The sequence below is a fragment of the Cuculus canorus genome, chromosome 3 (assembly GCF_017976375.1).
Source record: "Cuculus canorus isolate bCucCan1 chromosome 3, bCucCan1.pri, whole genome shotgun sequence".
NCBI classification, from domain to species: Eukaryota; Metazoa; Chordata; class Aves; order Cuculiformes; family Cuculidae; genus Cuculus; species Cuculus canorus.
Window position 1 is genome coordinate 95,630,734 of NC_071403.1, and position 23,673 is coordinate 95,654,406.

Here is a 23,673-nt window from a genome sequence, read left to right on the forward strand (position 1 = left end):
AGACAAATTATTCAAGTTTGGTTGTTTGTTGCAGGCCAAAACCTGCTTAGGAACACTTGTTTAAACTTAATAAGCTACTCTAGGCAAAAAGCAGAACACAACTGTTCTTCTAAAGACTGCAAAAAAACCTTTCTAATGGTGCGGTTCTAAGAAATTGAAGAACTTAGAGGAGACCAAAAGTGTAAGAAAGGTATCAGATTACAAGCTTTTGCTACCATTTTTTCCTATGTGGGAGCTGATACATTTTACATCTGCATCCTTCTCAAAACAGGAAAAAAACCCAAACTCTTGCCTTGCAGTCCTACACCCCAGAAGGCAGACACCAGATGAATTCAGACCATTTTGCAAAGGAGCAACTTATAAGATGCTCCAACGATGAAGACAGGAAGGACTCTAATCTGAAAAATCATACAGATACCTGGGACAGAGAAGACACGTGCCCAATTCTTAAAGCCAAATGCTCTCACCATGTGCTGTTATGACACGTGAGTTTGTATCTGAGGTGGTCAGAGAATGTCTACCCAGCGTACCAAGTGCCACACATTAGCTACCTCCCAGGCTTGGAGCAGCTGAGCAAGGAGACTCAGAAAGACAAAATACGTGTTACTTTTATTCATTACACCATAAATAATAGTTTCTGCAATATCATATGTTTCAGTTTCTAAGTCTATATCCGAAGAAAGTTCCGAAGTTTGGGAAATACTTTCAGTGCATTCTGTGTAGTCATTTCTACAACTTCTTCAACCGGAATTCCTTTAATTTTGGCAATATATTCTGCTGCAATGTAAATATTTTTTGGTTCGTTTCTCACCTGAAAAAAAAAACACACCAGCCCAAATTACAGATCCCTACAAGTGATAGGTGTCTCAGATTCAGTACTTCCTGACACAATTTCAGTCACATTATGGCATCCAAGACAGAGAAATCGCATGCATTTGTTCTTCTTGGATTATTTTTCCCTTTATCCATTCCTAAAATTTCTCCTCCTTTCCCAGCCTCAAGAACACAGGCTCTTTAATGTCAACATTTTTACTTCGCAACCTCTTTCATCCTTTGTCCCTGCTTACACTAACTCACTCTCCTATGCCATTAACTAACTGAGCTCCATAAGGCATGAGTTTGGATATACAAATACAGAAGTCCCTCCCCACATCATTTACCTGTTTTTCAGGCCCCAGAGCAGGAGAGTCAGTTTCTAAGCACATATTTTCCAGAGGTAACACTTTCACGAGCTTCTGCTTCTTGAAGAAAATGAGACAGCTATTAAACACTTTACGCACTTAGACCTGGGGGAAAAAAAGAGTATGAAGGGAGGAGATTCTCTGCATTTAAAAGCAATGTCAAAAGACTTCATTGCCATGGCCTCCATTTTATCAACAATTTCAGAAGGGAAGCAAGAATACCAGGAGAAGCTCAAGAAGACCCTTCAAATTAGGATTATCTCATTTTCTAAACATCTGAAGAACTATTATCTAAACAGTGCATCCATTCTTATTTATTAAATTATGTAGATATATCACAAAAGATACCCCATATTTAGAGATTCCAACGCAATTTTAACTTGCTACTTTTCTGTGTATACTATATTGGTGTACTTTTTTCCCCATCTCTTTTACCCCTGAATCCCAGTTTGCTTTTCTTTCTCCAAGTTCCTAACCTCATCTTCATCTGTATTCACATCCCTCACAACCCCTCCACCCTTCTACTTGAATTATGTCTTTCCTTTCTTACATTTCCTGAGTTTATCACAGAAAGTGATGATGGTGCAGGATAGAAACCGACTGCTACCCCAAAATAAGAAGTCAGAATAGCTTGTGGCAGCCTAGAGTAGAAATTAAAAGAGCAGTCTCAGCAAATCAAGGCTGAATCTGACCAATACCGTCTTTAACCAATTTAGCTGCTTCTTTACTGGGTGCACCTTGTGATAATGTCAATTTTTCAAAGGTCTGTAACTTAGCCAATTGTGAGCAGATTTTCTTTTGAACAAAAAACCCCATAGCATTGAGAAAGAAACTACTCCTTTTCCATGTGTCACATCCCTACTCTAAAACAGTACAGTGACAGAAGCTTCCACATAAGAGCTCACCAGAAACCATGTGAAGGAAAAAAAATGCCCATTTTCCTAATCCTTGACTCTCAGGAATAGCTGACCTGTTTTCACCACCGTTTACCCCCAAAAGTCTAGCTAAGGCAAAATCCCCACTAAGAAAAAGTAAAAACGTGTAATGCTATAAGGAACTGAAACTTCTCTGGAGAAGCATCGGGTGACAATAACTGTATGTGAGTACTGCTAGTCCCACTTCAAGCTGTACAGACTTAAACAAGCATATTCTTGAGCTGCACAGTGAAAACAGCCATGGTGATAAGCTGTCAGGTGTTAACTGCAATCCCCAAGCATCAAGAATGAGCAAACCTCTTTAAACCTTACACGTTACCTGTTCACTCCTTATAATAGAAGGAGGAATGGAGAAGTAGTATCCAGCTTTTACCCCTTCCATCGCTACAGATGGCTTTCCATCAAATGCATGGAGCAACACCTTCGTAGCACCTCACAGAAAAGAAACAAACCAAATCATTAGCAGTGTTTACAGCAAGGTCTGTGATGTCAGCTTCCAATGGGACCTCAGTCCCATAAAGAATAAATATAGACTCTGCACTACTCTCCCCAGGTTTCACACACACACAAACTGGTGTGAGCAAACAGCACAAGTGAAGAAATTGTGTTGCCAAAACCCACAGACAGAACACAGTAAAAATACCTTGAACACAGTAAAAATACCTTGTTCCTTTAAGAGATTAATGGTTGGTCTTCCAGCTGAGCGGGAATGAACATTTCTGCACACCAAGGAGAGGCACTGCATTAGGAAATTAACCAAAATACTTTTTGTTTTGTAAACAAAAACAAACTAACAGCAGCTTCGAAAATAATTAACCTGTATCACACCTTTCATCAGGAAAAAAAAATCTAGAGATGCATATATGAATCATTTTAGCTACAGTGAAGATATAGCAACAAGATAACAAGGATGGTACAAAGAAGACCACTGTATTCAAGTGCAAAGACAGGGAAAATTCTATAATTAAATCTCAAACTGTAGAATGACAGGATGCTAAAGCCAGTTTAATCCATGTAATTTCTATGAGCTCTTAGTGACTATAAATCCTGAGAAATATTTCCACATGTTACTGAGATCTGGCAAATTCTCCCACTAGTATAAGCAAAACCTACAAAGGCAAATCCAGTCGTCTTGCTAACTCAATCTGCTTAATCAAAACTTGTCTTTGTCCTTCCTTCTGTTCATCGGTGCTGGCAAATCTGGGAGTGAAATCTAGCCCAACCTACAGCACAAGAAGAGAAGTGAAAACATTTTACAGACGTAACACTTGAGTAAACCACAAAACCATTCATAAACGAAAAAATGCTTCAAACCTACAAAGCACTGAAAAATATCTATACAGGAGGCTGCAATTAAAATGAGCTCAACTGTAGCTTAATTCAGAAAGGAATCCATTCTCACCCATAATCTTTTCAACTATGAAAGCATTTGTGGGCAGATAGTTACTAACAAGTGTATTTAACATTTTAATCTATAACTGCTTTTCTGGGGGGGGGTTACATTCTATGGACTATTATTACAGATTAAATCTCAAATCTGGATCTCTAATACAAGTAAAATTTCTGAACCTGTACACTTCAGTTCTATCTCTAGCAAAAATTACCCATTAATTCAATACTTTTTTGACTCAAGTATGTTAGGCAAAATTTAAAGTTTGTCAAAGCAGCCCCATTCACAGTTACACCAACCAAAGTCCTTGATATGCAGTCCAAGTACAACACGGCAAGTTTAGCTACAAAGCTCTGCCAATAACTGTTTTTCCAGCAGCCATAAGCCCCTCTGGTACCAACATACGAAAGAGGCCAACTGAACCCTAACGCAGAGTAGTCTCAATTAGTTTATAAACCAACGTAAGACAGGAGACAACACATATATAGAGACAGATGAGGGATCACAAGGAAAAAAGACTGTACAAGCCGGTGAGGTGTGCTGAAATGACAGCTTAGCCTAACTTCTTCAGGGAAGAAGGCAGGAAAGATCTGAATGAGGTTAACAATGTGACTCAACAATTCACTGTGCCAGAGAATAGGTCAAAAGACACTCGGGTATAAGATGATACAGCATTATTATGCATTCTTCTTACTATATCCACCAGCATAAATGTCATCAGTTTTCTAAGAATGATAATGAAAGAAAAGAGAGAATCAGGCAAATCTATGAGAGAGTGCCCATTAGAATAGTTACAAATCAGACAGTGCTTGTTCAGATCGATAGCAATACTTATTGCATACACAAAAGCAAGTATCCACCACATGCTTATGGTTCTGATGACAGATGCTGCTGAAGCCATAGACATTTAAACAACTTATGGAATTCTACTTACTTCTCCAATGCCCACCAGTTTATCTTTGAAGAGTTCTATAAGCGGCAATGCAGCATCCAGATCCTTCAAAAACAAAATAAAGATGCAACCCTCACTGCTCTTACAAGATGGAAAGGGTATGAACTCAGCATTATGATTAAACTGGAGTTTCCTTCAGTGTCATTAAATTCTGTACCTTAAAACTTTGCCACTACTGTGAGCTGTGTGGTCAGACAGATTTTAGAAACATGCAAGACTTGCCTTCTTTACTTAATGACCCTGCATCCCAAGTTGGTATAGGAGCATAGGAGGTAATTAAAATGAGGCCCATAAAAGCCTGGTAACATCAAATGGCTGCAGACAGCTCTCCAAGCTCATCACAAAGTTAGTGAAGGGTTGAGAAGTGAAGTCGTATGAGGAGTGGCTAAAGACGCTTGGTCTATTCAGCCTGGAGAAAAGGAGACCTCATGGTGGTCTACTGCTTCCTCAAAATGGGAGGTGGAGCAGGTGCCGATCTTTTTTCTGTGGTGATCAATGATATGACCTGAGAGAATGGCAGGAAGATGTGCCAGGGAAGGTTTAGGTTGGATATTAGGAAAAAGTTCTTCACTCAGAGGGTGGTGGAGCACCGAAACAGGGTCCTCAGAGAAGCAGTCATGGCGCCAAGCCTGACAATATTCAAGAAGCATTTGGACAACACTCTCAGACACAGTGTGAATTTTGGGACTGTCCTACGCAGGAACAGAAGTTGGACTCAATGATCCTTGTGGGTCCCTTCCAAGTCAGGACGTTCTATGAGTCTAAGTTTTTCAGGCTGAGGGCATAAATGGTTGCCTCCCACTTCCCACACTAACAAAGGGAACATCAGTGGACAAATGGCTGTGCTAAGAGACTCTGGGATTTAGTCCACCACGTCTTCTGTATTCCAGAAGTGCATAAAAATCACGGGCCAGATCTGATGTTACATCAGGCAGACCAGAGCATCCCATCGCCTGCCCTGCACTGTTCCTGCACCATCTCACAGCTGCACTGACCTAACTTGCCAGCATTTTACCTTCAAAGTAACACTGCGCTGCTCCTCCAGTGAAATCTCTTGCACCGGGTGAACCCCCAGGCATGGGAACACAACCCCTGGGAATCTAGACACGGAACAGATATCAGTAGTGTGAGAGATGACAGGAAAACCAAGTTCAGAGTCAAAAAGAAAGGCTGGCCTGACAGAGGGAGAAGGCTAAACACCCCCCAACAGCTGCCATGCCACCAGTTGCTCCTGCTGAAGCACAGACCCCAGAGCCAGGATACAAGTGGGGCTGGGCTGACCCTCAACCCTCGCACCTCTCTGACAGCTCCACGACGCTCTGGAACTCCGCTGCCCGCTCTGACACCACCACCAGCGCCGACACCCCTGCCTGCAGCAGAGAGGAACCCCCGCCCTGGTGAGGCTGGGACAGGGAGGTGAGGTGTCCGGCAGCATCTCACCTCCCTCACTCTCAGCTCACCCTCATCTCACCTGCACCTCACCCTACTGCCACCATCACCCTCACCCCACCTCCCCACCTCTTCTCCACACTCACATCTCCCCCTCACGCCCCCCCGCAGCCTCACCTTTCATACCTTCACCCCTACTGTCACTGTCACCCCCACCCCTCACTGTCACCCCTGTAACTCCTCAGCCCTACCCCTCCCTGTCATCCCTCACCTCACCATCACCCCTCACCCCACTGTCACCCTTCACCCCTTCCCCTGCCACCCTGCACTATCACCTCATCCCTCACCTGTCATCTCACCTCTACCCCTCACTATCACCCCTCACCTCACAGCCACCCCTCACCTGTACTCCTTGCTTTCATCCTCGCCCTTTCCCCTGTCACCCCACCCTTACCCCTCACTGTCTTCTTACTGCTCACCCCCCTGCTACCACCTGTCACTATCACCCCCCATCCCTACCCGTCACCCCACCCTGTCACCCCTCACCCTTTACTGTCACTCTTTCCCCTCACTGTCACCCCTCACTGTCACCCATTACCTTCACTCTCACTCCTACTCGTCACCCTACCCTGTCACCCCTTTCCTTCACTGTTACACTCATCTCTACTTCTCGCTGTCACCTGCCACTCTTCACCTCACTGCTGTCACCCCTCCCCTCACTGTCACCCCCCTCCCCTCAGTCACCCCTACCTCCACACTGCCACCCCTTCCCCCTGCTGTCACCCCCCAGCCCCTCACCTGCTCCGCCGCCCGCAACACGGCCGCCACGTCCTGCAAGATACACGCACCGCCTTAGCGCCAGGGCCGCCTCCCTCCCTGCCTCCCTCCGTCCCTCCGTCCCCCCGTCTCTCCCGTCTCTCCCGTCCCGGCGCCCTCACCGCGTGGAAGCTCGGCGCGGCGAGGTGGCAGTGGCAGTCCACGGCGCGCACCACCGCCATTGACCGCCGGCGAGCGGGGCGACCGCCACTTCCGCTTCCGGGACGGCATTTTCGCCCGCGCCAGTGGCGGGAAATGGCGGCCTCCGTGGCGCCGCCCTCGAAGCTGCCGCCGCCGCCAGGGCCCGCGGAGCGCGATGCGCGGGTGCGATGCTGCTCACGGAGAGCTCTGCGCGAGGCCCTGGCGCTCTGCGCCCCTTTCGTGCGATCCCTGGCGCGGGGCCAGCCGGGCGCGGCCGAGGCTGCCGCGGGAGACGCGCTCTGGGTGAGGCGGCGGGGGGGCCGTGCCCGTGATGGGGGGGTTGGGTGTGAGCCGTGCCCGTGATGGGGGGGGGGAGCTGGGGGGAGGCCGTGCCCGTGATGGGGGGGCGGAGCTGGGGGGGGGCCGTGCCCGGGATTGGGGGGAAGGATGGGGAGGGGGCTGTGCCCGTGCTGGGGCACTGGGTGGTGGCTGTGTTCATGCAGGGGGCGCCTGTGCTGGGGTGTGTGTGGCTGTGCTTGTGTAGGGGTGGGGGAAGCAGCTGTGCCTGTGCAGGAGGGGGAACAGGGAGGGTGGGGTGTGCCCGTGCCCACTCCAGCCAAGAGTGCACCGTGGATGGTGCCGTCCCCAGTCACCGCGTGGGTTTGTGTAGCTGCTTCTCCCGCCAGGGTGGCCAAATCAGGCAGGGCAGGGAGGGGAAGCAGGATGGGGGCCTTCCTGGTTTTGATGCTGAGTACTGGTGCCTGAAGGATGGAGTCTCAAGGCATGCTATGTCTTGCAGAATTTTGAAACAGCTGTGCGGGAGAATGTTACCATCAATGGGCAGCCCTGGGAGGAAACTTCAGAGGACTCCCAGCTGCAGGGTGGTAAGTGTTGGTTTCCATTCACTTCATGGACATAGAAACATTAAGGTTGGAAAAGACCTCTAAGATCATCCAGTTCAACTGTCACCTACACACTGCTGTGCCTGATAAACCTTGTCCCAGAGTACCATGTCTGCACATTTTTTGAATACCTCCAGGGATAGTGACTCCTTCGCTTCACTGAGAAGCCTGTTCTAATGCTTCACTGCTCTTCTGGTAAACCATTTTTTTCTGTCATTCAACCTAAACTTCCCCTGGCACAACTTGAGCCCGTTTTCTCTTGTCCTATCACTTGTTACTCGGGAGGAGAGACCAGCACCCACCCTGCTACAACCTCCTTTCAGGTAGTTGCGGAGAGTGACTTCTGGCTGCGTGGTTTTGTTTTGGTATTTGCATGTGGTATTTTTAACTAGGGAGACTTTCCCCCAGCTGTCTGGGGATAAGGATGCTCACAGAACGCATAAGGTCAAACTCTAGCTCAGATATGCCTCTGTAAGGATATGAAGCGCCATGCTGCAGGAGCAAGATTCTTGCAAAGTGGTGTTTATTAGTGAAAAGAAGGATAACTGAGGCATGTTGGGACCCAGTCCAAGAGAAAAGAAACAGCCCTCTCTGCTACTTCTGTCAAGATTCTTGCAGATCTTGAGACACAAGTTCCAGTTATCACTGGTATGGTGCCTACGTAACTTCCTAGAATAAGAACGGTTTGGGCTGGAAGGGACCTTAAATATCATCCAGTTCCAACACTCCTTCCATGGGCAGGGACACCTCCCACCAGACCAGGCTGCTCAAAGCCTCATTCAGCCGGGCCTTGAACACCTGCAGGGAAGGGACATTCGCAACTTCTTTGGGCAACCTGTGCCAGTGCCTTACCATGCTCAGTAAAAAGAATTCTGTTCTTGAATACCAGAGAAAAGTAGCTTAGAGACTCCCAAAATATCTGATGTTAACATGGGAAAATAAAGGGTTAACTAAGCTTAATGGCAGGTATCAACCTTTTAGAAAGTTGATATTTCAAGGCAAGATTTTTCATTTAGGAGATTAGGAAAGTGTGTGTTCTATTTCATTTGCTTCTCCTATCAGAATAAAGCATGCGTACAAAATTTAATGGAGTAGTGTAAGGTAATCTATTTTTAAAGCTGGAACACAGCAATAGGGTCCAAGTCTGGAGGCTTCACATCTGCTCTGGGCAGTCAATTTCTGTGTTTGACTGCCCCGATAGTGAAAAATTCCTTTCCCGTGGCCTGTTAGAATTTCCTTTACTGTGATGTATCTGTTGCCTCTCATCCTTTTGCTGCACTTCTCCCAAAAAGAGTCTATCTCTGTAGAGCCACCCTGTAGGCAGCTGAGAGTAGCAGTTAAATTACCCCTTAGCTTTCTGTTCTCCAGGCTGAACAAAGCTCCTTCAGCTGTGGCCCCTGCATCATGTGCTCCAGATGCCAGCCCCCTTGGTGCTATTCCTTTGGAATTGCGCTAGTGCTGAATGACACAGTCTTCCAGAGCATCCAAGTTAGGATGTCATGGTCTAGGTAGGTGAGAAGCATGGCTGGATCATTTTGCTCAGAGAGTAGTGTTTAGTGGCTCATACTTCTACCTCAGGGCTGATGAGAGTTTCTCAGGTGTCTGTTCTGGGCCCTCTTGTTGTTAATGTCTTTATCCATGACGTGGAGGAGAATATGGAAGGTGCCTTCACCCAGTTTTCAGCTGATATCGGCCAGGATGGGATGTAGTGGCAGGCCCATTCAGCAGAATGTAAGCAGGCTGAAGAACACATCTGGGAATTTCATGAAACTCAGCAAGGACAAAAATGAAAGCCCTAAACCTGAGAAGGGATAACCCCCTGCAGTGACGTTGGATGAAAAGGACCTGAGGGTCCTAGTGGGCTAACTGTGAGCCAGCCTTGTGTATTGTGTCAACAGGAGTGTAGTCTGTAGGTCCAGGGAAGTGATTATTTGCTTTAGCTGTGCACATGCTAGAGCACGTCTGGAGTAGTGCACCCAGTTTTGGACCCCCCATTGTAGGAAAGTTGCTGATAAACTGGAGTGAGTTCATCAGAGGCTGCCAGGACAGCGGGAGGACTGGAGCACTTGCCCTGGGAGTTGAGACTGAGGGAACTGGCTTGTAGAGAAAACAAGCCAGCTTTCCAGTACCCACAGGGTGGTTACTCAAAGTGTGGAGTCTAGGCTGTTTATTGAGATCTGCAGTGGGAGAACTAGAAGTAAGGGTCAAATTGAAAGGGGAGGTTCTGATGTGATGTAAGGAAGTAAAAATCCACTATTAGGATAGCTAAGCATTAGAAAAGGTTTCCTAGAGAGCTTGTGTAGTCTCCAGCACTGGAGTCTTCTGAGAACCCACTGGACAGAAGTGTCCTGAGCAACCTGGTCTGAACTGGATGTTGACCCTGCTGTGAGTCAGGAGAGCCCTCCCAATGGCCCTTCCAACCCAAGTGAGCTTGTGCTGGAGACATTGACCGAGACCCTAGTAGTACGTTTTTTGCTGTGCTTTAATATACAAATTAAATAATTGTTTAAAATTATTGCTAAATAACCATCTATATGCACAATATGTTTATAATTATTCTCTTTTGAATAATAGTAGTGGAGATCCTTGGTAGTCTGACGTTCAAAGAAAACTTTGCTGTGATTCATTTGCTCACCTGTGTTTGCGTTAGGATGTTCTTTGCTTGCAACTTGATAATTTTTACACTTGAGCAGAGCTGAAAATAAAAGTGTTTTGAACTGGCTATGGAGAAAGCCCCTTGAACTGGTTTTCGGTCAGGAAGCTTCTGTAGTTTTGGAATGATAAATTTCCCAACTCCTTTGACTACAATGTCAAAACTGCACTGATCTCACAATGCAAAATGCTGACCTGATTCTGGCTCCCTAATAGAAATTTATTCAAAAATTCTTAATGGGATTTTCTTAACAGGAAGACTTTGTCCGGATAGATGTTATTTTGAGTAACTTATCACTTGTCTTTACAAGTCTAACTTTATGCTAGATGAGATGCTGTCATCTTCCTGCAACTGGCATGAAGTAGGTGTGAGGACTGTATTGTGCTTTCTAATTTGACATAAATCTACTTATCTCTGCTCCAGTTTGAATCACCATGTCATCTGGCATTTTGTGCCTTTGGTGTTTAGGCTGACCAGTGGCTCGGGCCTTTCCTCTCTATACTTAGATGATTTCATAGTGAACCTAAAACAAACAAAACAAACCCACAGACTGTTAAAACCTTGATTTTGCCTTTCTGAGGCTTACAATCAGCTGATTCTGCGCAGATTGACCAAGAGAGGGTGCTCAAAATCCATTCTTTACCACTTGACTTAAACTATTGCTTGCCTAGCAAGTTATGCTCAACATGTTACTGCGAACAGTGATTTTAAATGCTAAGGAGTTTAAAAAATTAATTTTAAAAATTCAAAAGCAAGACCATTGTCAATGTTCTATTCTCCGCTGGGGAACAAAAATTATAGGATTGTGCAGATGGAAGAATATAGAAATATGTACTACCTTTTAGTTACACGCAATAAGAATATGAGATTGTGTGGTTAATTCTGTTTTCTTTTATAGCTCTTAATTTTTGTAGTTGTAATGATAATGTGATGTCAGCAAAGTGCAGGAATTTACTTGCCTGAATTTTGAAACGAGTTTTAAAATAGTATCTTAAGCCTTTAAAATACTTACAATCAGTTCCAGTTGCAGAAAAACTAAGTACCTTTAGTGGGGTATCGGTAGTGAAAACACCGGTTGACAACTGAAAATCTTGTAGGTATCTAGTCTAATCTTATTGGGAAAGCAAGCTACGAAAGCTGACTGCTGCCACATACAGCCTCGGATGTTGAAAGCAGACCTGGTTGGTCTTTTTGCAAACTCCTTATAAGTAGTAAATGTCATCAGGATGCAGGGTATTTCCAGGAACAGTGTTTCATTAAGGTGGCGTTGTATATTGTGAGGTTCAACTGCATGTTTATGCTCTGTATGATATAAAAATCGGTTAGGCTTCAAATTGTTCAGACAGTTGCTGTTTAATGCATGTGAACTACACAGATAAATCAATTTTATGTATCTTGCATTGCTTTTTTTCAGTTGAAAAACAAGTTATCTCAAAAGATAGCCATTTCTCTGTGAAACTTTCTTCATAGACTCGGAGTTCAGAGAGAAATAAGTTTGATTTTTTTTTTTTTTTTTATCTTTTTCTCCTGTTGTTTCTCTGCCTTCCCTGCCCTTTCTTGCAGCTGATTTACTTCAAAAGTAACTGGCCAGCTGCAAGCAGTGCTCCAATTTTTATTTCACCTTAACAAGGAGGTTTAAGACATGTATTTATTTTTTCATTGATAATCATGCATGATTTCAGATCTAAAACTTTTATTTTCCTTACAACTTTGTCTCAAATTAAAAAACAAACAAACAAACAAAACAGTTGTAGAATTCCTACAATAACTTTGTGTGTTTGTTATTTATAGGTTCCAGCATTAAAATTCTTGAAGATCAATTTGATGAACTAATAGTGGAGACAACAGCGAAGCGTAAACAGTGGCCTAGAAAGATACTGACGCATGCTATCCAAACCATGAAAGCAGAGCAAGACATGTTGGTGAGTAGCATCTTTTCCGAAATTTTTTTTGAGAAAACCTGTGTATATAGAAGCTGCTGGTGAGGTGTAACTTGAAGAAATAAGTCATGCAGTGTTGACCTTTACACTCCTTCCCATAGTTGCTTTTGATTCTTTGTCATATAATTAAATAGTTTTTTTGCATTAATTGGCTCTTAAGAAAAATAGAGGTTACTGCAAAGTGTTGTGACTGGGTGAATTGGGTCTGTGGCACAGATCAGCAAGTTACATCAGCAGATTGCTTTAACATGATGACTTGTACAAGACAGTATAGACCTGTTTATCTTGTCAAATCCAGGTTTCTGGAATCCTTGGATGAAGGCTGGTTGAAGTACTAAACGTGATGACACATTCAGACAGAAATTATTGTGTGCAGTATATGACGTCTAAAAAGATGTGTGTGTTTTCCTGGGCACTTACGTTGAGCTCATAACTACATTGAGTAAGCACTTTCAGTAAAGAAAGAAAACAAAAGAGTAATGTGGACTAATGATTAAGTGCAGTAATGTCTGGTTTTTTGACACTGACTGTAAAGTAATTACTGGCATTAAACAATGCAGTCATGTCTTTGGTTGCTAGATTTCTTTCCTGCAGTTACATTAGGCATGCCTTTTGCTTACCTGCTGATTAATTGGGAGTCAGCTTCTTTTGGGGAGAAAAAAGGACAAGAGAGTGGGCATAAGTGGAAATACAAGAAATTCCATTTAACCAAGCAGAGGCTTGGACTGTACCTTCTTTAGGGGCCCTTTCAAACCTCAGCTATTCTATGACTCGGTACTAAAGAAGACAGGGATTTTTTTTTTTTTAGGAAGTTGTTTAAGGGCTTGCATTGCATTTCTGAGGACTAAAAATGACGAAAGTAACTCTCTCAGTTAGCCAGGCATAGATCATTCACAGTAAGTAAAAGCGCATGGGTATATATTTGTCTTAAATCAAAGATGTTTTCTAACATGTGTTGCCTTTTGTGAAATCTCTGTTTTGTCAATGTATCAAATATATAAAACAAACAACCAACTAAGATAAAATATGCCATTGCATAACACCAAGATTTAACAAGACCTTTTAATCTTTCTGCAAAAGGAAAGCTGTGTTCTAGACAAGTACCAAAGTGGATTAGTTATCCAGAATCTTTCTCACTCTAACTTTTTTATGTATCTGACCTCTTCAAGCTTTATACTATCACAACTAGATGATTATTTTGATTAAAGGTGTCAGTGAAATATAGAAAGTTTTTAGTTGTCTCCTTTAAAGTGGTTTTTTTTCTTTTTCCTCTCAGCGACTTCTATAAAGGTGCTAGTGGTTTCTCTGCTTTTGACTGAGGGATTTTTATATTCCTTTTTGATCGTAGCTATTCCTGTGATCCATGTTTTCTGAGGCATAGAGAACAGCTATGAAGACATGCATCACAGAAATAGCTAGTGTCAAAAAGAATATGGAAACCCTTAAAGTATTTAACTGCATTTTATCTGGAGAGAATCGCTTGTTCAGTCTGGTGATTTCGCTCTAACTGCCAAAGCAAGAGATCATCCTGTAGGTTTTCAGCCAATACATTCTGTTGTGTTTGAAGGTAAAGCAAGGAATGTTTGTTCTTCTGCTTGGAGCTGTTACTGTAAACTTGCTAAGATGATGTGTGAACTGTGGGGAAAAAAAATTGCTCTGGAGCTCTGCTCAACTACATGGAGGAATAATTAACTTCCCTCCTGCTTGCTTCTGGTTGAAGAAAGTTCAGGAGACAGCTGCTGGTGTGGAGAAAAATACTGACTTGTAGATGATATAACTTAGTTCCCACATCTTTGGTTTGTTTCCATCTTCCCTGGTAGTTACTTTTAAATATAACCTTTAATGTAACTTAATATTGGTTGTATTTATTATTAGTTGAAATTAACTTCATCTCACAATTAACTGATGCCAAGACACAAGACTTAGAGTAGGACCAAAAAGCCAGAGAGCCAAGTTTGTGAAGGAGAGTGTTCTTACTTCTGTATAAGTTAGTGTGGGCTAGAATGTAGTTATTTAATTAGTTTTCTTTTTCTTAGTTTTTTGTCTTAATGTACCCTTTTATTCGAGTTTGCTTCTCTCAAAAGTCTACTGTTTTTTATGAATGGCTTCTCAGAAGCCAGAGCAGCTCTTTTTCTTCAGTCATGAAGCAGGTGCCATTGCTTCTCCAGAATGCCTGGATTTCAGTTTAGTTCTCATGCTTTAATAATCAGAATTCTGCAGCCTAAAGCAGATTTTGGGGACATTTCTGCAGGGAACTTAATTCTGTTAACGAGAATATTATTTCCAGTAACAGAATATCTGTAAACTGTAACTCCAGTGCATTCTTTATCTAGGTTCCACCACCATCTCCTCGTATTAGCCTTTCTCCGTAGTTCTGACTGCTATGTGTATATTAGATATCTATTGAACCAAGAAGGTATTTCAAATTTTTCTTTTTTCCAATATACAGAAGCTCTACCAGCCTGTTGTAACACCAGAAGAGATAAGATCACAGCCTTCTCAAGGTAAAGATTTTGTGAGGAGGGTGACTGTACTGAGGAAACAATGCCTGCCTTACTGGATAGCTATGAATGTTAAAGAAGTTTTCATTCTTTAAACGTGGTTAAAATTATCGGCTATTAAAATAATTAACAGAAATAGCTAGAAGGTTTTCATAAAGTATTGCTATATCAGTTTATCATGTCCATTTCTCTTGTTCTAAGTGTGGCCTGCTGTTAGGCACTCTTCTTAAAGGCAAAAGCTGGCCACTGTGTGTGTATTGTGTAGAAATTGTCACAGAGCTACCCTCAGTAGGTTTTCTTACTTCTTTCCTTTACCGCTGGTGGAGGTCAGATGAGGAACTAGGTGGATAGCTGACATTATACTCTGACCCATCTTGTGTTCCTTTTACATGAATACTAGAAATGCTTCAATCTCTCTTCCTAATCAGTCAGTTTCTTCAGGGAATTGAAAACATTTGTGTAGTACTTGGTGATGGCAGTGTTGACCCTCTGAAGCTGCAAAGCAAGCATCAGGTTTTTTTTCCTATGTCATTTGTAAGGGTTGGTGAAGGAAAAAGAAAACAACAAACCAACCTGCAAACACTGTCATAAGTTTGCTATGTGCTTTTGAAAGGCTATTCCGTATACAAACTACTTCGAAAAAGGTGCTATGTTTTGTAATTTATGATTGGGATGTGCCTTCTTGAGGCTGGCCTTAAGAAACGGAAAGTTCTGTCTTGCCTGTTCTTAAGTATGAATCACAGAATTTACCAATGCCGTTTTGCGTTGAAAAGTGTGGTTATAGAACCCTCACTATGGATTACTGCACATAGCATGAAGTTGGTATAAGGAGCAGTCGTGTTAAAGTTTGAGAAGTTAAGTTTCATCTTCCAGTTCTCAGCCTGCTGATCTGCCTCCCCTTTAGGCATCATTTCATCTTTGTAAACAGACGATACTGCTTCCAGAAATGCCAGCCTGTGCAGCAAAGTAACTAACAGCAGCAGTAGAGGGTGTCACTTCATGTCTGGGTTTCTTTTGGTTTCTAGTGTCCAGATCTATGCTTCTCTGATCCAATTACCTACTGCTTGGAAGTTTGTTACAGCTTGCGACAAGGTATTGCCTTTTTAGGTTAGGTAACAGCTAAGGCCTAGCTAAAATAGTATAGAGTTTGTGCTGAATTTTAGTATTATGTAGTGTTTGGGAAGTTTATGTATCCCAGTTTAGCAAGTACAGTGGCCAGAAACTAAAATGTTTAGATTACACAATACCTTTCATTTCCTTTTTTCATTTCCCTATCTTTTGGAAAGCCTTGAACACTGAGGAATGTAATGTTGTCCATGTAAAGCCGAACTCCCCCAGACATTTCATTTAACTGTGTCTCAGTCTTTCTGTATAGCTGGAATAATCGAAGTAATTATTTTTACTTAACTCCTTCCTTGCCATTTTGTAGGGTCACCAGTCTTCCAATTCAAATATCCTACTGTAAGAATGCTTCATTATGGACATATCCTTCTTTTAGAGAATAACCATTCATAGGCCTCTGTGGTGTGTTTAAAGAGGCTTCTGTTGGACTGGTTTTCCTTCCAAATCCTGACTGGTGGTCCACTTCAGCATCCATGTTCGTACACAGATTATACATTCCTAAACCAGGTGTGATCATCACATTGGGCATGCGGACAGATGATTCAAGAAAACAGTGTCTCTTGCTGGTTACTACCATTCAGCAGGGGTTCATTGTCACCCTGCACTAGCATGCAGCGATTGACTTTAATTATCTTCAGTAGCACTAATGAGATTGACTGACTTCAAAGCAGAATCGTAGAATAGCTTGGGTTGGAAGGGACCTCAAAGATCATCTAGTTCCAACTGTCCTGCCATGGGCAGGGACCCGTCCCAGTAGATCAGCTGCCCAAAGCCCCATCTAACCTGGCCTTGAACACCTCCAGGGATGGGGCAGCCACAACTTTCCTAGGCAACCTGTGCCAGCGCCTCACCAACCTAATCATAAAGAAATTCCTCCTTATGTCTAATCTAAATCTGCCCCTCTCCAGTATATAGCCATTGCTCCTAGGCCTAACACTACAAGCCTTTGTAAACAGTCCCTCCCCAATGCCGTGTTTAGCCCTGAAAGGGTTCAGGGAGTCTAACAATGCACACTCCTGCAGGAACTGGGGAAACCCTACAGGAGAGCAATGATAGTGGTGTTGAGGCTGCTTAGTTCCTAGGAGCACGCCTGCTTATCTGCAGATTTTAAGTTTTTGTTGGTGGCATAGCACTGCAGACGGAATAAAGGCAGAGAACATGTAAGACAGTTTTATAATAACTTAAGAGTTTAACCTTTGAGTAAAGAATTATTATTGCTTTTAAATCGGTCAACAAAAGCAAATCATAGAATCACTAGGTTGGAAAAGACCTCTTAGATCATCAAGTCCAACCATTCCTATCTGTCACTAAACCATGTCCTTGAGTACCTCGTCTACCCGTCTTTTAAATATCATATTGTAGCTGCAGTCAAATATATCCTATTTCCCCCCAGTATTCTACAACTGCTGCCTGCTTCAGTGTTTTGAAAGCAGCCCTTTCTATCTTTTCCTGTTAACCTAGCAGAATTAATGCTGTTCGTGTTGTTTACACTTGGATCTTTCTTTATTCTTGGTGTTAATGCTTGGTAAGTTAAGCCAGAAGAAAACTGTAACCGTTAATATAAAAGCTGGCTTGTTGGAGCTGCAAGATTATTTTTGCTGTCCTTAAAACAGGTTTCCTTTATCTTATTTTCTCCACGGTTCTGTTTATTCTCCTTCTTTTGTGCATTTTGTTATGGAATGTAATATGAGCTTGAAAGATTTGAAAACAGTGTCGTTTTTTTCCTTTAACTGCTTTCTTCCTTTATATCAAATACTGTCTTTGTATTTCATGTTTTGTATAAGCCGTGAAGAACTTTGTGGCTTGCTGTCATTGAGACTGCTAGACACTACCATATTTTGAGTGACGGAGTAATAGTAGTAAGGTAAAACATACAAGCTGTCTTCCTCAATGCTATAGTGCCGGGGATGTGTTGTAGGTTTGTTTTATACAAGGGCTCTGCCACTTTTCTGTCTCATTTCTAAGAAGTATCTAGCAAATACTGGGGGAAGGGAGTTATATTTCAGAAGTTTATTTGGGCTTTATGTTTTTCTGTAGTTGCTTACATGGCGGATCTGAAGCAGGTGACAGAAATGGCATCCAAACAGATCAGTGGGGCAATGAAGGTGAGATCTCTGTGTGCTTCGAGGGGGTAATTTTTGTTTTCTTTCTCTGATAATATGTCCTGAAACAGGAGTTCTAACTCACCTTGGTGATAGTTTTGTACAAAAAAAGCCTGCTTGTTTACAAAAAAAGCCTGCATGTTTACTTCTGAAGCAAGTATATCTTCACATTCCGACAGCTGAAGTTGTAAAGCATTCGCCTTCACACTGTGGTGAGGAACATTACCTGTGGCTATAGGAAAGATTTTTTTTTTTAGAGATATTTTAGGACCTGTAGCGTTTGAAAAATAAAATGTCTTTTGAATATCTGTACAACTTTATATAGCACGTGATGTTTATTGCTTCAGGACTAGCTTAGACATGAACTATGGTGTTCCTGTGATGCTTAGCAGATTAGGGATGTAATGGAGCAACATTTAAGCTTGGAGTATTCTTAGCGTGGCCTCTGAGTGCAGGTTGTGGTCACTGTTAGACTGGTAGCTCTGAGTTCCCAACCTTCATCTGCCATCTTACGAAACATCTCTGTAGACACTGATGCTTCTGTGCCTGTCAGAATCTAATTAACATATTTCATTCTTTGTAACCATTACTTTTCCCATGTAACTTGAGATACTTGGGTTTGTTTTTGCAGTCTCTCCCAGTGCTAATAGAAAAAGCAGAAGGTTTTTCCCAAGCATTAACTTGGCAACCAGTCTTGGAACTCTGCAAGCTGCGGCAAGAAGTCTTTGCTGGTTGCAAGGCAAAAGAGGAAAATAATGTCCAAAAGGTAGTATCACCAGGAGAAGTCACACCAACAGACGCTGATACCAGGAAAACTACTTACGTTTTGCTAAAAAGAAGAAAACCTACACGTTCACCAGAAAGAAGGCGCTATCCACTTCGACGGAGGAAGATTAATCTTAGCACATGAATTCCTGATTTAGTATTTTCAGATAGGAATCTCAGTTGTACTCCTGTTCAATGTGCTCAGTTTTTTCCAAAAACTTTGTCTCTCCTCTAATTCAGTGCAATACATAGCTTTCTTAATTATTTAGTCTTTCATTCTTTTAAATATTTCTATTTTTACTGTCTCGCTGATGATATATGAAAGCCTGCGCATACAAGTAGCATCTGATATACAGCAAGTATATTTGCTGATTAACATTCATTTTTTTTCTTTTATTACAGCATTCAGCTTGAGTCCTCACACTTCTCAGAGTCTGTGCACATGCTTTATGTATGTGAGCAGTTTCTTAGTAAGCTACTAACTGCTCATTTACATTAAGCATGTCTCTAAAGAGGTTGGAGAATGTCTAGTTCTCCTAATGCACCTTCATTTATTACTGAGTCAGGTGGCTATTTTTTAATAAATAAATTAAAAAGAAATTAACACTGGAGCATACTGAAAACACCAGAGTTGATATGGTGTTACACTTTTTAAAAAATCCACACAAACCCAGTATTGGTCTCTGCTATCCCACCTTTCCTGAATTTAGGTCAACTGGGCTTATTTGTTGTCACGTGTGTCTAAACTTTGATTTTTAGTAATTGTACATATTTACTTGCTGTGTGCTCTTCTGAACAAGAAGTCAACCATCCACAACTTGCCACCTGATATTTCATTTCATCTAATCCAGTTATGCTGTCTGGGGGTTTCCTGGACAATATTTCTACACATTACAGGATCTTGACTCAGGTTGTGTATGCATTTGTGTTCTTTGACTAAACTTTAAAGATCAGTATAGGCTACCAGTAAATGGTATGAAGTTGAGCTGACTTTCTTTGTTTTTTCTTTACACATAGTGCCTAGACAATTGCACAGTAGTAGTAAGTTGAGCATTGTGCCTTAACTGTTCATAACCTCTGGTTTATGATTGCATGTGCTTGCAGGAAATACTCATGTCTAATAGGTAAAGTATTTCTCACACAGTAGGTGGAGGGGGTTTTTAGAACCTTTATTAATGAAATATACTTTGGTAAGAAGATAATGTCCAAGACTGGAACTTCAAGAAAACGTGTGACAGGTTTTTAGCATCATTTAGTTTGTAAAGGTGAGCATCTGTATTGAGACTTTGTATATTTAGTTGTATGTAAATATTTGTTTCCCTTCACTCCTGTATATACAAATTTGTTTTTATGTAAAGTAAATTAAATCAGTCAAGAAAAATCAAAGTTTCATATAATATTGTCAGTTCTAATCCTGGAATAGATGGTGACTTCACAGTGAGTACTTCAGAAGACATCTGTGTTAAATTTTGGCTCCAGTAACTGAAGTAGTTCCATTTACTGCCTTTGAACTCACAACTGTTATTAATATCGGGGCTACAAAGCATGTAATGTAAACGAGGACAGGATGTTAGAGGGGCTAGAGCTGCGAAGCTGTGGGATGTGTGACTGGGACAATTTTTCACACAGCAACTTGCTATTCTAGCAGCTTTGAGTACGCGTGCTCTGTGCTGGGTTGAAAATCCCCACTACGGCTTTCTTCACCAAGATCCACAGATACACTTTAATCCAAGTGCTCTTAGACTAAGCTGAGCCTTGCAAGATTTTTCAGGTCTACGATGATAGTATTAGAACACTTTCTATGCTAATGAGCCTGCTTTTCTCTGCAAGTAATGATAGGCCAGTACAGAAAATGGGGAGAGTCGTGTCTCTCTAGAAGGTCCCATGGGAAGTAGCCGAATATAATGAAAATGCCTTAAGAAACAGAGAGGGCACTGTGGACTAAGACTTAAGTGAATTAATTAATTAATTCACCCTGCAGTACATTTTAGTGTTTAGAGATTGCATGACGGGTGATCTGTGTGGGATTCAAAGGATGTAGGAAAGGATGCCCTCAGCCAGGGCAGGCAGGCCTTGTTTTAGTTGCAGCTGGGTGGAAAAGGAAGGATGTGTCAGGGAACACTGGCTCGATAAAGGGTGTAAAGAAGGAAAACAACAAAGATTCCAAGCAGCAATGGAAGGTGTAAATGTAAGTTCTCTGATGAGCTATGCTCGATGCTAATGTTCAATGCTGTTTCTCAAATAATTTTTAAACATTTCTACAGCAAGCGGTACCTGCAACTCGCCATGTCTGGGATCGGTTCTTCCCACTGGCACAAATGCATGAAGGAATTAATTTTTACCCATTCCAGTAGCCTTTTGTCCCTCAGTTAACTTTTCATAGAAATCAGCAGTATTGTGCAAGACCAGTGTCTAATCAGACTTCTACTGAAATGTCACAACATCCAAACTTCTTATTTTTAACTCTAGGCGAATTGGTATTGCATCAAGAAATGTCTGGTAGTTTTTCTTTATATAGCTGTTGAATTTTGTAAGACGGCTCAATTCAACTGGGTTTGAATTTCTTGGCTTTTGGGGGTGAGACAGAACATCTCGCTTGCTGTCAGCGATGTTCTTTACTGTTTGTGAACGTGGGCCATCCCTACCCAAGAAAAACTTGCCAAGTGGAGCAGTACCCGCACAGACTTTTGCTGTGTGTAGTTTCTGAACAAAGGGGATTACAGCATGCAAGGAAGCTCCCTTTCCAGAAATCTTCATACAGACACTTAACGTCTGTTTGAAAGCATGGATGCTCTGAAACTCAGTTGTGGTACAAGCTGTTCTTCAGAAGAGCTGTGCTGTGATAAGCTGTGTTCAGTGACTCCAGTCTGTATGTGTGTAGGTTGCTTCAGTGTAGACAAAAATCACTGATAAACTGACCTTACAAAATGTAAATTCAGCTGACTAGACTGCTTTCTGGGCCTGTTTTCTCTCCTGCACAGAAAAGCTCTGCCTCGACAGCTGCGTTACCTGGAATTACTGTGTAGGCATTTCTACAGATGTACCATAGATAGCTTTAATCCTAAACAGAAACTTGTTTCCACAAGCAAATTTTAGCTTTTCATTTCCTTTGCCACTTTGAACAAGAACAGACTGTACTCAGGCTCAAAGGGACTGTCCTGTGACTTGTCCCATACGTGTGGGATCCTGGAAACCTTATTCTACAGCTGCTGGGAGTTACTTAAGGAAGTAGGTATTTATGCAGTACTAATAAATTCTTTATAAGGTGCTCAGGACTTGATGTTGTTAGATTGCCTGCTTGTGCAGTTATCATTGCTTCTGGAAAAGCACAAGGGCTTTGTGTGGGGTCAGGTTGAAGTCCCTGTGTAGGAAGGGGGCTTTTTTTCCCTACAGATCGCTCTGAAGGGCTGTTGAGGTATTTTATATGCATGGTTCATAGATAGCATTAGAAGAAAATATACCTGTTCTCTGATGAAAAGAGCGGTTTCTAACCCTGTGTATTTCAACTGTCCTTAAGTTGCAAAGGCAGCAAGGAGCCCAATGCTCTTTTTAAATGAATCTCCCAACTTAAGTTTCCACTTGTGCCCATAGTTTTACTCTCTTTCTTTAACTGCATGGTGTGTAGTTCATGCAATATTGGGCTTTTTTGAAGGAGCGGCTGAAAGCAGTTCTTCCTCTAACCACTCACCACTTGGAAATTAGGGCTGCCTTTCAGGCGATGTTGTTTTGGATGCCCTCAGCTGGAGAACGGCACTGAACCCACACTTTCTGCTACCTCTATGAGCACCCTCTTGTTGGGCATCCTGGTGATGGCAGGAGAGAAGCAAGGGAGAAGCAAGACTGCTTTTAAAGAAACCAAGGGGTTGTAAGGTGCTTGGGAGACTCAGTGCAGCCTGAGGATGCAGCACGTTTGCAAGGGGATCCACCTAGCTTGTGGGTCCCCATGGCCTTCATGGCGGGGGAAAGCTCACAGTTACTCAGTCTTCCAGGGTCAGAGGAGCTCTGAGAAAGTGCAGAAGCAAAGGAGTGGTAGCCTGGAAGACACAAGCTGCTGTGAGATGGAAGGGCTGAAGAGGAGAGTCCTCTTCAGGGAAGTCCTGCTCATTTTTTTCAGTAATGTTGACAGTCCTGGAGTCTACCAGGAAACCTGTGGCAGAGCAGAGACCTCACACCTTCAGCATAAACAGTGATCTTCCTGGAAGGGTAGTCCATATTTACAGTTTGCAAACTTTGTAACCACATCTTCATCTAAGCCGGATGACTCAAAGTTCTGAGGAAACCAGGACAAAAATGAAGTATCTGCCTTATTAAGATACCTGGGGCTTTATGATGGACTGCCTTGTGGGTTGGGGGCGCTTGCCCTCTCACACGGCACATACTTTTGCCCCTGTGAGATGAGCACAGCCAAGAGGTACCACGTCCAGATTCATCTATGAATGTTGTTGAAGAATGATACTTGTTGGTGCTAGCACCTTCCCTTCCATCACAGCAGAGGGCAAAGATGATGATTCAATTAAAATGTAGGGAAAGTGTTTAAAGAGGAAAAAAAAAAGAAACCGCTCATTTAGAATCATAGAATCACCAGGTTGAAAAAGACCTCTTGGATCATCGAGTCCAACCATTCCTATCTACCACTTAACCATGTTCCTGAACAATATACCTAAGCACCTTGTCTTTTAAATATCGGCAGGGATGGGGACTCAACCATCTCCCTGGGCAGCCTCTGCCAGTGTTTCAAAGAACCATAAGATCCCTAGGTTGGAAAAGACCTTTGAGATCATCAACTCCAACCAGACCTGCCCACTACTAAGCCATATCCTTAAATACTTCATATACCCGCCTTTTAAACATCTCCAGGGATGCGGACTCAACCCCCTCCCAGGG

At 42.5% G+C, this 23,673-nt stretch overlaps 2 protein-coding genes across 2 annotated transcripts; one reads left to right on the top strand and one right to left on the bottom strand.

Annotated features, from left to right (window-relative positions):
* Nucleotides 1-575: 575 nt before the first annotated feature.
* Nucleotides 576-6,878, bottom strand: TATDN3 (TatD DNase domain containing 3). Its single transcript, XM_054062861.1, has 10 exons — nucleotides 6,786-6,878; nucleotides 6,646-6,678; nucleotides 5,755-5,828; nucleotides 5,474-5,558; nucleotides 4,441-4,503; nucleotides 3,230-3,339; nucleotides 2,780-2,835; nucleotides 2,436-2,548; nucleotides 1,161-1,241; nucleotides 576-811 (listed from the first exon to the last, which is right to left on the bottom strand). The coding sequence occupies exons 1-10, from the start codon at nucleotides 6,843-6,845 to the stop codon at nucleotides 668-670; spliced, it is 819 nt and encodes a 272-aa protein (XP_053918836.1). The 5' UTR covers nucleotides 6,846-6,878; the 3' UTR covers nucleotides 576-667.
* On the top strand, nucleotides 6,849-21,989 carry NSL1 (NSL1 component of MIS12 kinetochore complex). The gene is made up of 6 exons (XM_054062862.1): nucleotides 6,849-7,107; nucleotides 7,604-7,688; nucleotides 12,151-12,281; nucleotides 14,749-14,803; nucleotides 17,960-18,027; nucleotides 18,656-21,989. Exons 1-6 carry the CDS (start codon nucleotides 6,919-6,921, stop codon nucleotides 18,932-18,934), a joined length of 807 nt encoding a protein of 268 aa, XP_053918837.1. The 5' UTR covers nucleotides 6,849-6,918; the 3' UTR covers nucleotides 18,935-21,989.
* Nucleotides 21,990-23,673: the final 1,684 nt, after the last annotated feature.